At 52.2% G+C, this 14,151-nt stretch overlaps 1 protein-coding gene across 3 annotated transcripts in view; it reads left to right on the forward strand.

The window, feature by feature from the left end:
• Positions 1-14,151, forward strand: part of Sog (short gastrulation) — a 36,240-nt gene that overhangs the window by 13,317 nt on the left and 8,772 nt on the right. For all 3 annotated transcript variants that reach the window (XM_070655707.1, XM_070655706.1, XM_070655705.1), the window contains exons 3-4: positions 8,421-8,524; positions 11,134-11,263. In XM_070655707.1, the coding sequence (XP_070511808.1) occupies positions 8,421-8,524; positions 11,134-11,263 (234 nt within the window). The remainder of the gene's footprint in view (positions 1-8,420; positions 8,525-11,133; positions 11,264-14,151) is intronic.

Below are 14,151 nucleotides of genomic sequence, written 5' to 3' on the forward strand. Positions count from 1 at the left end.
ATCGCGCTCGCAACGACGCGGCTCGGGGACGTCACGATTCCCGCATATTGTCCGTATCATTTTATTCGACTTCCGGATGCGTTCGATTCAATTATCGCGTGATCGAGAGAGGAAGAGGCTGATAAAGAAAAGGAAAAAGGGGACAAATCTCCAATTAAAATTAAAAATATTTTTTTTTTCTTCCCTCTTCTCCCTATTTTAATACCGACGATTATTGCTCCTTTTAATTAATTGTATATTGTATGAATTAATTTTATTAAATTCGGATTTAATTTGAATTTTGGAATGACGAATGCAAACTGCATGTAATTTATTTATACAAGTCCAGCGGCGAATAATTTTCAGGAAGTTATAATCATTTTTGATTAGAAACTCATGTGTTAATGACAATCCGTTAATACACGCCGTACCTAAGTCGAAGACGTAAAATGAGAAAAGCGAGGCGAGCCGGTCTAAATTCGACCGGTCAGATCAAAAGCGTCTATACAGTCGCGCCGTCACTACGTTAAGCGATTTGTCGGTTTTTTCGCATTTGCCCTCGTACGATATGCACGGGGATTTCTCTAAAATCGTGGCGGAGAGTCCGTTCGCGTCTCTTTTGCCTCTTTGAGAAAGGCTGCACCGCGCCGAAGAGAGGATCGTATATATTTAGACGAGCTGCAGACACAAAACGACTTACCACCACCTCCGCGACGCGGATGGCTTCTTCGTTTCTCTTCTCCTTCGTTCTCCCTGAGCTCATTCCTTCTACCCTCTTTTTCTCTCTCTCTCTCTCTCTCTCTCTCTCTCTCTCTCTCTCTCTCTCTCTTTCGGTCCCTCTCTCTCCCTTTCTGATTGTCGCGGACGCACTTGTACGAGATCTTGTACGGCTAATGCTAATGCAATGTCCCTACAAAGTAAATACACGGGTGCCGGCTCGCAAAATATCGCGTTCCTTTCCTCGCGGGGCAATTTAGGGCGATCGCCGATCAAGATATATCTCCGTCTATCGCGCGATCAGACACTCGATTCGCGCCGAGCCAGTTAGAGCCGACCGGACAAGGCACGGCAGGATGCACAAAATAACGCGTATTCCCATTATCCTCAGATGACGTGGGTGCGGTGGGCGCTTTATACGTTTCCTTGCGCCGGGCAGCCTTGCCTTACCAGCGTAACCTTGCTCCCAACAATCGCGGTGGGTTTTCCCCCCACGATAGTCCTCGAAAGTAATTCGAAGTCCCCGTGAATTCATCACGAAGGCGGCTGAAATGAAACGTGCATTGTGCGCCGCATAAACTCGTGTCCTTTCCTTTAACGCCGGGGAGGGAAAGTGAGCCGGGGGGGAAAATTAATCGGTCGGCCGAGGACAAAGATATCTCTAGCGACTATGGACGCGACGTATTAACGAGCGGGGACCCCGAGGAACTTCAAAGTAGACCTCGGTCTTCGTCTACGGGCGCAAGTATGACATAGTGCTCCGGCATCTTTTTGTCCCCCGTATGTCCCGCTAGGTCCGACGCACGTGAGAGAGAACGCGATCGCGAGGGCAGAAGGGAACCGGCGGGGGAGCAAGAAAAAGGGAGGAGAGACCTTTCGCTCGGTGGACTTGATGAATCTAAAATTACGAAGGCGTTTATTCGTCGGTTTGCTCTTTTACGCTGCGCGCACCCAAGGTCACCAGACGCAACGAAACAAGATTCTTCGTTACGTATGTGCGCCGCACGGCCGACGTGCGTATGGATATGAGCTCGGCGTGTATTCGCCGTCCCGCGCGTGCATATGGCACCGCGTTAACGCGGCCGTTTTTCTCTTCCTTCCCTTCGCCGCGTCTTTTTTCGCCGCGGATTACCACCGGCGTCGCGGTGTCCCCAACCCCTTTGCTAGGCGAGTGTTACTTTTTGATTCCGCGCGCGGACACGAACGTGAAATATATTTCAACCGCGCAGTCTCAACGCACGACAGGGGTATAATGAAATTAATTGAGACGTGTCGAAATCATGGTAATTTTATTAATTAATATCTGCGCGCCGTGCCACGCAGCGGTCGCTCGTAAAATAAACGCGAGGCTGCCGTAGAAAAGAAAAAAAAAAATTCGCGAGCTGTACGAACGTTTCATCCATCGCGCACCTCGTAGGCGGATTTAGTGAATGAACGAAAGGCACGGCCGATTACTTGATGCTGCGCGGGAGTTATCAGCTCGGCCCGAGTCAAGGTTTCACTTTCTTCCGCGCCGAGGCTTGCCCCACGTCTGGTTTTGGTGAATGGCGAGTCCGCGCGGGTAATTCTCACCTTGGCTCGGCTCGACGTCAATCGCTATTATAACCGCGAAAACGAGACTGGAAGCGAATCTTTGTAAAACGTCGAGGCGCACCCTGCCCAGGTACACGCGTCCGCAACACAGTCCGGTCTTAACATCGTCGTAATTAAATTGCGCGTCAAACTTGTCAGCGAGCTTTTACTTCTTCTCACTTCGACTCCTCGTTTTTACCTCTTTCCCAATTTCACGCGTGAAAAAAACGTAGGCGTTAATCGACGGCCATTAACGCTACTTGACGCGTCCATTTACACCGGCGCTCAGGTAAAACGCCGAAGGCGGCGAGCTCGCGAGAATTCGTCGCTCGATACGCTCGTTGATATCGGCTCGTATCGCTCGTATCGTCTTCGCATTTGCGCCCGTGTCGTCTTGCTCGTAAATCCGAGCGTTGATTTTATTAACGAAGACGCTAAGGCGCGCCTCGCCTTTTCCTTTTTCGTTTTAATCTCTTCCTTTTCGCGCGCGAAACGCGCGCCGCTCGTCCCGATTTTACGAGCCGTCGTCTCGATCTATTCCTCGCGCTTTCTCGCGCGAGATAAGATGCGTCATATCGCGGGATCGCGCCGGCGTTGCTTAACGTTTTGCCGGCCCGCTGAAATAATATTGCGCGTTACGTTTCTCGCGGATGAGTTTAGTCTGGACGGCTGCTCGAGAACGTTACTCTGGCGCCGCTCTATATATAGTAAATCCCATCCCAAGCCTGATCGTTTGAAATGTTTTAAATCATATCGGAAACGTTTCGCGACTCGCGGCGGCGTCGCGAGCGGAAAGATTTCGCTGTTTTTTTTTTTTTTTTATTTACCGTAATATTCCCCTCGCCCCACTTTCGCGGCTCGTGACGGATCGCGAACGATTAACGGAGTCGCGAGTCATCGAGGCGAAGTGATTTCGCGGAACGGAACGTACCGGCATAATCACCGCGAAATCTTCTAATTTACGTCATTACCGCGGCAGCGGAGCGCAATTACTGCGCGACGGCGTCGTCGAAATCTGCCGGGTGTCCCACGAGCGAACGGCAGCTCGCGATTGGCCTCCTCGTTATCTATCATCTGCCGCGGGAGTGCTGCAATCATCGTCGCGCAAATAGGCTTCCTGGGAAATTTACTTTAAAGCAGACGAGTGCTCGCCGGGGTTCTCGAACTTGGTTAAATAGAGGGTTGGGCGAGCCGCGCCGCCGGCAGATGCGCGAACGGACGACAAACCCCAGCCTCGTTCCCGGCCGAGGTGCCAAGTGCATCGTCGGCGAGCGCGATTGCAATGCCGATCGTTATCTCGCGTGCGTCTTGATAACGCAAGGAAAAAGAAAAAAAAAAAAAAAAAAAAAGAACCACTTACTGATTTCGAGATATATCACATTTTTACCGAGAAACGCAACGATCTAGCGAAAGATAACCGTGACGATTTGATTTCGGTGTAGACTCCGTTTAGTTAAACTCGTGCTTTTGCGTATCGCGGATTGTTCCTCTGAAAGTCGGACTCGAGACATTTGTCCCCTCTCGTTCTCCCCGCGCCGACTCGGCGCATAAAGAGCAGCGCGCGATTTCGATTGGTATCCTTGAGCGGAACCGGCAAAGACCTTTTCCTTATTCTCGGTGGCGATCGATCTTCGCTCCGATAAACCGTGCCGACTCGAGAATCGAGGCGTTGATGTATTATTTATCGTTCGTACTTGCCGGCGCGTTCCCGCGTCGCCCGGGCCCACGGGAGAAGGAAAAGTGGGCACGTCATCGGCCGGGCGATCCATCCATTTCTTATTACTTCACGGCTGCGGCGACTCCGTAATGGAACCGAGCGTTATTTCCCGCCGCCACGCATTTGCGTGCGGCCCCGTGCGAATTCCATCTGGGAAAGACCGACGTCTTCGCCGGACGATACTCGGAACGTTTACGCGCCGATCGCTCTCATTCCCGGAAACCTCGCGTCGCCTCTGGCGAACATATTTCTGCCAATTAACGCGCGGCTGATGATCGATACCGTCTCGTCTCGCTACCGTGGCACTGAATCAGCCGGTTTTCCTGGCCCGGCGAGAAAATCGACACGTGCCAGCCGTGAAATTTCGGAGTAAGCGCGAATGGGCCACTTGCCGACGTAACGCAGGTTCGTCCGTCAGATGATTTTGATTTAAGCCAAGCCCGAGCCCTGGCATAATCCCAATGCAGTTAACTCAATTACTCTTTCTTGCACGCGCGCGCGCGAAAAAGACGGAGCGAGAGAATGGAATAGGAAGAGGCGCGAAGGGTTTTATTTTACCGAAAAGAATTTGACCCGGGACTTCCCTCGGCCGTTGCGAGACGTCGCTCAGCGTCTAATTAATCGTTCCAATTCTCGATAAACGCGCTTCTTTTTTTTTTTTTCTTATTCTAGGTTATCGTTGCATCGCGTTCTCGATCAAAAAAAAAGAAAAAAAGGGGAACTTGGCGCGTCGAACGCCTTCGCGCGGGTGGAAAAACGGCACCGCTGCTAATGTAGGTCTCACTTGACATTTCGTTCGACGGGATCCGGCGTTATTTACATATCGCGCGCGTACACACGTGCGTACACGTACTCCGCGTTGCAGATACGTCGTCGCCGTCGCCGCCGCTTATCAGCGCGCCCGTCGCACGACCGGAGGGATTGGCCCGAAAGGCTTGGCGAACATGAATGCATCGCATTACGCGTGCACTGACTTGAGCCGCGGGCGCAAGGTCGGCATTTCTGAGCCGCGCGTGACATCACGTAGGTATACAAACGAGACATATACCTGTCCACGCGGAAAACGGACACACGTGTGTCGAACGGCCCGAGTGATTTGCATACGCGCATTTACGTGCGTAATCGAGAAAGGTCGGAATCGAGCTCGAGAGAGGGCTTTTCACCTCGTAAATTCTGCGAAATAATATATTATCCCCCGCGTTTCACCCGTGGCGATTCCCGCCGATACGCACGCCGCCGTAAAAGAGGCGAGTCGCGCGTGAAGATTTTTAGATGCGAACGACGGGGCCGGGCCTCTCTCCGAATTCGCCGATCGGGCGGGGACCGAGGTGAAACTCAATAACGCAAAAAATCGGGTCGCAGCGTGGAGCCGGGAGGGGTGAGGCGAGGGGGGAATATAAAGCGTCCGGTCGAGTGATGCGTCCCGTGGTCGCGTCGCCCACGTAAATCTGCGCGCCGACAGGTATCGGGTGCGCGCCGGTTCACGCATACATAAACAATCGGATACGTGTCCCGTCCGCTTTTAGAGACGCTAAAGCGTCTCCGTGAGCCGGCGCGGCGACGCGGAGGCGGTTCCGCGCGAGAAAGCGGCACTCGTTCGGAGATAAGGGCTCCCACGGTCCAGACGCCTCACGGTCGCGGTCGTTGCGTAACGCGAAACGATACGCGTTGACGTATGACGCGACCCGGGAAACCGGAATAAACGGGCAGGTATTCCTCCATCCGCGGGGATCGCCCCACCGTCCCGTCGACGAGTCCTTCCTCCGTGAGCGCGAAATGAAATTTATCGCCGGTTACGCCGGCTGGCATTAACGAGGCTCGTCTAAATGGCCCGGACTGCTCCCTGGTAGAAAGCTGATAAACGATGCCTCGTTTTCAATCGGTTAACTGTGCAATCGAGCCGTTTGTTCCGCGCGCTTACGCCTCTCGCCGGTCTCGGTTACGGTGCGACAGATAAGCGTCTTATACACGCCTCGCATCACGATGTCACGATGCAAACGAGCTGGGCGAGCGAGTAGAACGGAGCGGACAAGCGAACGGTCGCGAGGGCGATGCTAAAGGTGATGTGAAACTCGAGACGAAGCGGGTGGACGGCGAGAGGGTTGGGCCGCGGGGGAGGTAGAGACTGCGAGGTACGAGCAGATAGACGTCACCGTTCGTAAATCTATCCGGGAAGGATGCAGAAGCGTGCGAGTGGCGTAAGAAAGCGGCGGGTGGAAAAGCAAAAAACGAAAGGTGCAGCACGTGTTTGCCATTCGCTTAACCGCCTCCTTAGCGGATCGCGGGCTCCCGTGCATTCCGTTGCACGCGCTCCTTTTCCGCGCTTGAATTATTTATATTAGCCGGCGAAGACGTACTGATGGCACCGCGCGGCTGCGAGCTACGTTTCATCTTCTTTTTTTCCGCCCGATATTTCGGCCCCCGCGAGATTCCCGAGCGTCGTTCAGAAATGACCGTCGATTAATATCGTTGATGGATCGCGGTCGTTATCGTTATCCGCGAGTATCCGCCGAGACGCGATCCTCGATGGATCCTTTCCACGGCCGAGTGTTATCGGCTTTATTAAAATCCCTGCCTCTCCGACTAGAATTTACGTTCCCTTTAGTAAGTGCATGAACGAACGATATACGATCAGCGCGGGTATATTATATACGCACGTGCGTGGTACGCACGGCCGAGGGGCTGAAATTTATTTCACCCGCTGGCAAGATCCATGCGCGGCGAAACGAGTGCAGGCCGCACAAGAGAGTCGTTATTAATTTCCCAGCCCAAACACCGTGCATCAAGTCGCGATTATTCGCGTACAAAGTCGCGGATAACGATCGCCGAAAGTGGGCACACTTGCGTCGGGAAAGTTTGACTTGCATTAACGCGCGTGTATACGAAGAAGAGTGCGGAGAAGCGTGTCGCGCCGAGAAAGCCACCCCGGGTGGCGAAGGAAAGAGAAGAGCCGAATAAGCCATCGTTATTGGAAAGAGAAAGAGAGAGAGAAAAGAAGAAAAACGAGGAGGAAAGATCTAATACGCTTCACCTTACCGCTCTATGCCGCGTGACTCGCATATTTTCGATGCGGTAGCTCGTGTCGTGGCTCTCTCGGACTCCTAGTTACTTAGGGCCACGACTTTGCGCTTAGAACGACTTAGCGCGCACGCGGTGCAATGACCTCGTGCAAAACGGACCTCTCTCCATTTCCCTTTCTCTAACTCGCACATGACCGAGTTCTCTCTTTCTCTCTCTCTCTCTCTTTCTCTTTCTCTTCTCGCTCGCCATCGTTTTACAATGGAATTTTTGAATGCCCACGAGAAGCAAAATCACGAAAATTCAGCCGCCTGGTTTCTTTTCGCGTCGTCCCTCTTCCCCTTTCTTCTCCCTTATCCGTATTTGCGCTGTCAATATTTAACACTTTTTTAATATTTACGCGAATGAAAGAGGTCTTTCAAAGCGGCTGTTTCATCTTTTTAAAAAATCTACACGAAAACAATTGTAAATTTTGGTTTTTTTTTTTTTTGCTGCGTTAAAAAAGAGACGTGTTTGTCTTCTGTAGGAAAATGTTTTTACGATGACTAATCTTCACGCAATTCCGTGTATCTGGACTGGATATGAATCTTTGAAATTAAGGAAAAGAACATAAAATAAACGCGAGTGATTTATCATCATGTGCTTTATTTTCAAATGAAACAGAAGTTGCGATTGGCAAAAAGATAATTACAATCATTAACTGTTAACAGCGTGCAATTTTTTTTCCCCTCCTTTTATTTTCTCTTTAACGAATGAAGATGAGACTGTTACTGAAAAAAACGGTCGATATTGTTATCGATTCAATGAAGCGTATTATTACGTGTATTTTGCTACTGGTTATCTGCAGCTTGTTGTAGAAGATAACGGTCTCGTCTTTATCTCTTCTATTTCTCTCTCTCTCTTTCCCTCTTTTGCGTTTCACGCTGCAAATTCAATCCGGCGGCAATCGGGATTCGGAACGGCGAGCCGATGAGGCTCCTTCGTCTTTGCCGGCCGGCCGCAAACGATACGCAACGTGCAAACAAGAGCCCGGGGTTTTATCGGCGATGAACGATGCGTCGCTCGGCGCGTCTCGTACGACGCGCCGGTTTGTCAAGTGGTTTGAATGAACGCGCGACGCATATTACCGATGAATGCGAATGAATATGCGCGCGAATGAATGTACATACCGAGCGCGTTACGTTATACTCGCATCGAATTGCGCCTCATTCGTCGATGATGGCAGCGGAAGTGCGTCAGCGTCAGCGAGTCGCCTAAAATATATCTTTTTTTTTTTTTTTTATCTTTCCTTTTTTTTCTTCCGATCGACGATATCGTCCCGATATCCGCGAGGCACGGGCTCGCTTTTACCGCGGCATATATTATCAATGTGACTGAACGATTGACGATGACCCATGCGATTTTTTTCTTTTTTCAGAATGCATGTTCGGCAAGCAGATACGTGAACTGGGCTCGACGTGGTTCGCGGACCTCGGCCCACCCTTCGGCGTCATGTATTGCATCAAGTGCGAGTGCATACCGGTAAGTGTTACGGCGTTTTTTTATTTTTCGTTAAAAAAATGCCACGCCGACGGCGCGTATTGAAATGTGTCGCATGTCTCGCGTGTAGCGTTCCGCGCGCACGTAGTGTTTAGTAAACAATCAGTACCGCGCCAGCATTTATTAACATACATGAATAGAGAGCGCCGCGTGATTCGTGCCCTCTCCCTCCATCCGTCGCCCTCGAATTTATCGCCAAGAAACACGCGGTAATCGCGTCGCAGGTGGTTATTACCTCTCGCGTTTGCCGCGTTCTTTTTTTTTTTTTTTTTTTTTTTTTTGATACCTGCGCCTCTTTAAACCGACCCGCATCGGCGTTCACCGCCCCGCGGGCACACCGGAATCCCTCCCGCGACGCACGAGGAGGGTAAAATTTCAATCGAGATAAATCTTCATTTGCGGCGGTACGATTTAGCGTTCCCCGCGAATAATCGCGTCGCGGAGACCGTCGAGGGTCGAAAAACTGCTCGGGTCCCCCGAAACGTTGCGTCGCTCCGCAATAAAGTGTGGAAAAAAACGAGAAAAGAGTTTGACAGCGGCGCGCACTCGCGAGCGAGGCAACGTGCGTCACGCGAAATACGCGCGAATACATATTTATTCGAGATCGCGCAATAATCGTCGTTTATATTCCGATTGTACGGCGGTGCCCTGCCTCCTTTCCCGCCTCGCCTCGCGACGGTGCAGCCTCGATGCGCAATACCGAATTCTTCGTTTTCGCATTTACATGCGGCAAATAAACGATAACGCGATTGTTCATCCCGTGGTGTAATCGTATTTAGCATTCGTGTCGAGCGGCCGGCTAACGTCGCCTGTCGCTTGTAACCGCGGGAGAAAACATTTGTTTCACGCGCGTCACAAGCGCGCTTCGTGCGATCGTACCGCTTCTTGCGACCGCACATCAATTAGCTTTCCTCTTTCGCTCGTCGTTTCATTAGCGCTCGCGCAGACTTTTTTTTTTTTAATTTTATTTCATCACGCGTATTAGCACCGTTTAATGCGCGCGTAATTACGCGGCAACGTTCCCTCGTGGAGTATTCCGTCCGCGAGGATCTACTTCTCTGACGTTTTTAAAAGTCTCGAAGCGCGAGCGTGCGCGCACGTTTACGTCAAACGAAATTGAAAAACGTCCAAGTTAATTCTTGAGAATAAGCGGGTTTTAATTGCGGACCGACGGTAAGCCTCCGGCTGGCCGTTCCAGCTCGGCGTGAGAATTTCGAGCGTGCAAAATCGTTAAATCTTAATGTGGAAATGTCGCGGAATTTATGCGTGCACTAAACGGCGATAAAGCGGGCGATAAGTAATCGGTGTAAATGCTAATGAGACGCCTATCTGATGAGTTTACCGCGGGGAGAAAATTAATTATACGGTCGCGCACACGAGGAAAGGTGTAACGATCGTTACGTACGACGTCATTAAAAGACACCCAGGTATCGGCCAAGTCATTAGTGGCCGCGGAGTTCTAATCTTTTTCGCAGCGCGGCAATAACGGGGGATGATTACGAGTGGGGGAGGGGGGAGTTGGCAATATTTTTGACCGGCGCGAAGTCGAATACCGTCGGATGAAATAAATTCGCCGACGAGTTTCGATCGCGGCCCGTGCTCGCGGTGTAAAATCTCTCTCTCTCTTCGAAGATGTATCGCGATCGGTTGAAAAGACGAATGGAGCGGAGACGGAAGAGAGGGCGGGTGACGCCGCGGCGGGCCGCGGCTGTTACGCTCGGCTTGTGGACGAGAAGCGCGGCCACTATTTTTAGACTTCGGAGGAATGACAGTCCCTCTTCAGTGTACATGAGGAGCTATTGATAGGTCGCGGTCTTGGTTGGTGGAAGAAGCAGACGCGCCGCGTGAATCACACGTCGCGCTCCGCGCGGCGAGAGAAACCATGTCTCCTCGCACCTAAAGTTGTTGGACCGATGTCGCGTCTCGTCGGACGTTGGACGGCATCGTCCCTCTTCCCGCTGGTCCCCGTCCCTTCGCGGAAACGGACGCGTCGCCAGGGATCGAGAAGCGGTCTGTTAATCGTCGGCTTTGAGGGCTCGACAAATCGTCACGCCGCGAGAAGTGCCGCGACGTCCCGAAATTCTCCGGGAGCCCCCGCGGCTCTGCCTCTCTGACATTTCCAAGTGGCGATCGCGAGATAATCCAGCTCCTTTCCTCACGGCGAGAGTCAGCCGTGTCGAATGCGCGCCGTTTCACGCTTTAAGAATGCCACACACGTGCGTGCACGCGCCGACTTTGTAAAACCACCGACTAAATTCTTCTCCGTAACTGGAACTGTGTCGTGCGTAAAATTCGCGCCGGCACTTTTAGCGATCCCGTCGCGTTGCCTTCGTCCCGCGAACGATACCTTTCTATCGTCGTGCCGGGGCGCGATCGAAAGCAAAATAATGTTGGCAAAGCGGAGATAGGAATGACGGCGATGGGAGCGAGAAGGCCGTTCGAAAAAGAATTTCGCACAATCGCGCATATCGCGGGTGCGGCGCTCGCGGGAGGAAGAAACCTCTTCTACCTGGGATGTGGAAATATAATTATTACGATAACGCCGTTTGCTCTCATTTTTTTTTATCAGCGGTTATCGCTTCTGTCCTCAGGTGCAAAAGAAACGGCGGATCATCGCGCGAGTTCAATGTCGCAACATTAAGAACGAGTGCCCGAAACTCACGTGTGACGAACCAGTTCTGCTGCCGGACCGATGCTGCAAATCCTGCCCCGGCGACTTCAGTAAGTTACGCAACGCGGTATTATTTTTCACCTTGTCGCGATTATTCCTGATTAATCTTCTCTCTCTCTATCTCTCTCCTCTCTCTCTCTCTCTTTTTTCCCTCCTGCCGTCAAGAGCGCGGAAACGCAGAGATAAGTCGAGATAAGATTTTTACGCGATTCTCGTATGTGCGCGTATTGTTCCCACCTTGATACACAACCGAGAAAGGAGTCGCTATGGCTCCCGAGTATCTCGACTATGCGATTTACTCCATCCGCATTCTACTGCGACTAAGTGTGATACGCGAGTCGACCTCCACGGTGAAATAGAATGCGTTACCCGGTCGGCCGGCGGAGGAGCGGTGGGCTCTCGAAGAATTTGGCCCGTGCCGCCGATGCAGTGAAAGTAGTATACGTATACCGCGCGCTGATAAGGCTGCCAGATAAGGCTTCGCGTGCGCCAGCTCCAGCGGCGACGGTAATGAGCGCGAATTGGCACGAAACCGCTTCGAATAGCGATACTATCGCCTTTACAGTTTTGCGCGACTCGCGTTTATCTCGCCTGAGATTGTTTACTCGGGAAAATCGTAAATTGACCCGTTAAATTGTCCTCGCCGCGCGCGTATAGAACGACCTCTCCAGCCGCCGGTCCGGTATCAGTCGCCCGCGTATTTTTTGAGGGTATCGGTAACCGAAGAGTGCCCTTCCTCGTCCCCCTTTCTCTCTAGAAATATGTGGGAGAGGAGAGAAGAAATCGGAGCGCGAAACGTTTTGCCGTGCGGCAAATAGAAGAAGAAGAGGAAAAGAAGAAGAGACGGACGTAGAAGAGAGTAGGAGAGATAAAAAAAAATAAAAAAAAAAACAACAGAGGAGAGATTAGCGTGGGGAAGATTGGCCGATCGCATTCTCTCGAGAGGGAACTCGAGTTCGTAATCGGTGGAAGAGGTGCGGGGAGGGCAACTGGAGGGACACGGGGACGGACGCCACGGTTTAGCGCCATGGCGCCGGCTATATTACCGCATGGCGTCACTTCGATTAAGCCGTGCAATCTAAATGTAAATATTAGCATACGTAATGATCGGGCATAACGCGCGCGCGACGAGAATAAGAATAGACGGAAGAGGATAGATAAAGACGGAGGATGAAAAGGGAGATCGCGGCGGCGGAAACGAGAATTCGTACGCGACGGCGGCGGCGATACGCGAAAAAGGGCGATCCCTTTCCCTTCGTTCCGTTACGTCTTGATTTGATCTTTGAGCCGCTCGCGGGACCGTGCCCTCGCGACGGATTCCGAGCGTCCGTAAACAGACGTCGACGTCGGGGTCGTCGCTTCGTTAAATTTTTACGGGCGCTTATCGCCGCCGGCTATTGGCGATGCAACGGGAGAGGCGCGCATATTATCAATTAGGTTAATATGACACTTTTGATAAAGCGCTCGTTGTCGCCGCAATTCCGCCGAGAGCCGCGGCACGAGGGGATACGCGAGGAACGGCGGCTACGAGGACGGAGCGAGTCATTTTTGATGATCGCTGCCACTCCCGCGTCGGTCGTTTATTCTCATAGAACGTTCGCGCAATCAATATTACGCGCATCAAGTTTATTTTCCGCGCGATTCGCCTACGGGCCCGTAACAATAATCGTCGCAATCGCCGTTTCGCAGTTGTCGCCAGCCGTCTGATAGGGGCTCGTTGCCCCCTGCTGATGAAAGGTGAAACTGGTCGCAATTAGCGACGCCTGCCTTTTACATTCCACGAGGAAACATAACTGCGACCCTTGAGCCCGTCGATTGGATCGTCGCATCGATTCTCATTCGGTTCTCGTCCCGGCAGCGAAAGCCGGGGCGCAATCGCGCCGACACAGAAGCGAATTAGCGCGCTATCGTAGGCGTCTGGTGGCAGAAGGACGCGACGAGCGTGTCGAATTTATCCGAGAAAGGAACGTGAAAGGAACGAGAAGAGGAAGATATGAAATTCTAGTAGATCGCGGGAATAGTTTTTACGAGCGGGACCCGTCCGGCTCCATCCGTCGGCCGTTCCAAGTTCGCGACATTTATGCCTCCCTCCTCGAGCCGACTTAATCCTGAGTAACGGTCGTCCTTCGATCCGAAACGACGTCCTGGCTTAGGCGGCCGGTCCGCTTTCGGGAGTGCGACCGCTGACGTATCCGTTAGGCGATGCGTTATCCTTTCCAGCCGCGAGTTGCGACACGCAATTGATATATACTGTGGACTCGCGAGCTCACGTCAGCGTCGTCGCAAAGGTCGCGAGGCGATTTCGAGAGCCGGCGAGCTTTGGAGCCGCCGTCCGAAGCGGGGTTTTCCTTTATTGTTCGACGAGATAACTCTTTGAGAGACAATGGAGGGAGGTCGGCCGGTCTATTCGCGAAACAAACACGGAAAAGAGGACGCAAAAAAATATTAAAAAAAATAAAAATAAAAACGCGCGGTACGCGGGTCCAATTAATGCTCGTAATTAACCACATTATCGCTCATATCCGTCTGTCGCCGATATTAATGGCGCGACAGACCGGTGCCATCGGTCGCCATTCCGATTAGGTAGGCGGAAACGGTTTAGTTAGCAACTGGTCGGCCGTCGGGTGAGGCGTGCTGTACGTTTTGCGCGGGGCAATTAACGTCTCCGTGGCGCTGAACCGGCGCGGCATGCGCCATAAAAGTAGCATTCAAAGTAGCGGCGGTTGGCGCCAGCCGACTCTTTTCCTACCGCGCGCGGGCATACTTTATGGTCGGTGCACATGCCACCATCGGCATCGCTGAATCGGCTCAATGGGGATCGCCGATCGACGATCGACCGGTTATTTTTATTTTTACATCCGTCTCGGGGGAAAGACGCCCGGGGAACGGAGGACGGGGGAGAGAAAGAGAGGAGACCGCCGGCGGTACGCGAGAGACC

Source organism: Cardiocondyla obscurior, linkage group LG04, assembly GCF_019399895.1.
Source record: "Cardiocondyla obscurior isolate alpha-2009 linkage group LG04, Cobs3.1, whole genome shotgun sequence".
NCBI lineage: Eukaryota > Metazoa > Arthropoda > Insecta > Hymenoptera > Formicidae > Cardiocondyla > Cardiocondyla obscurior.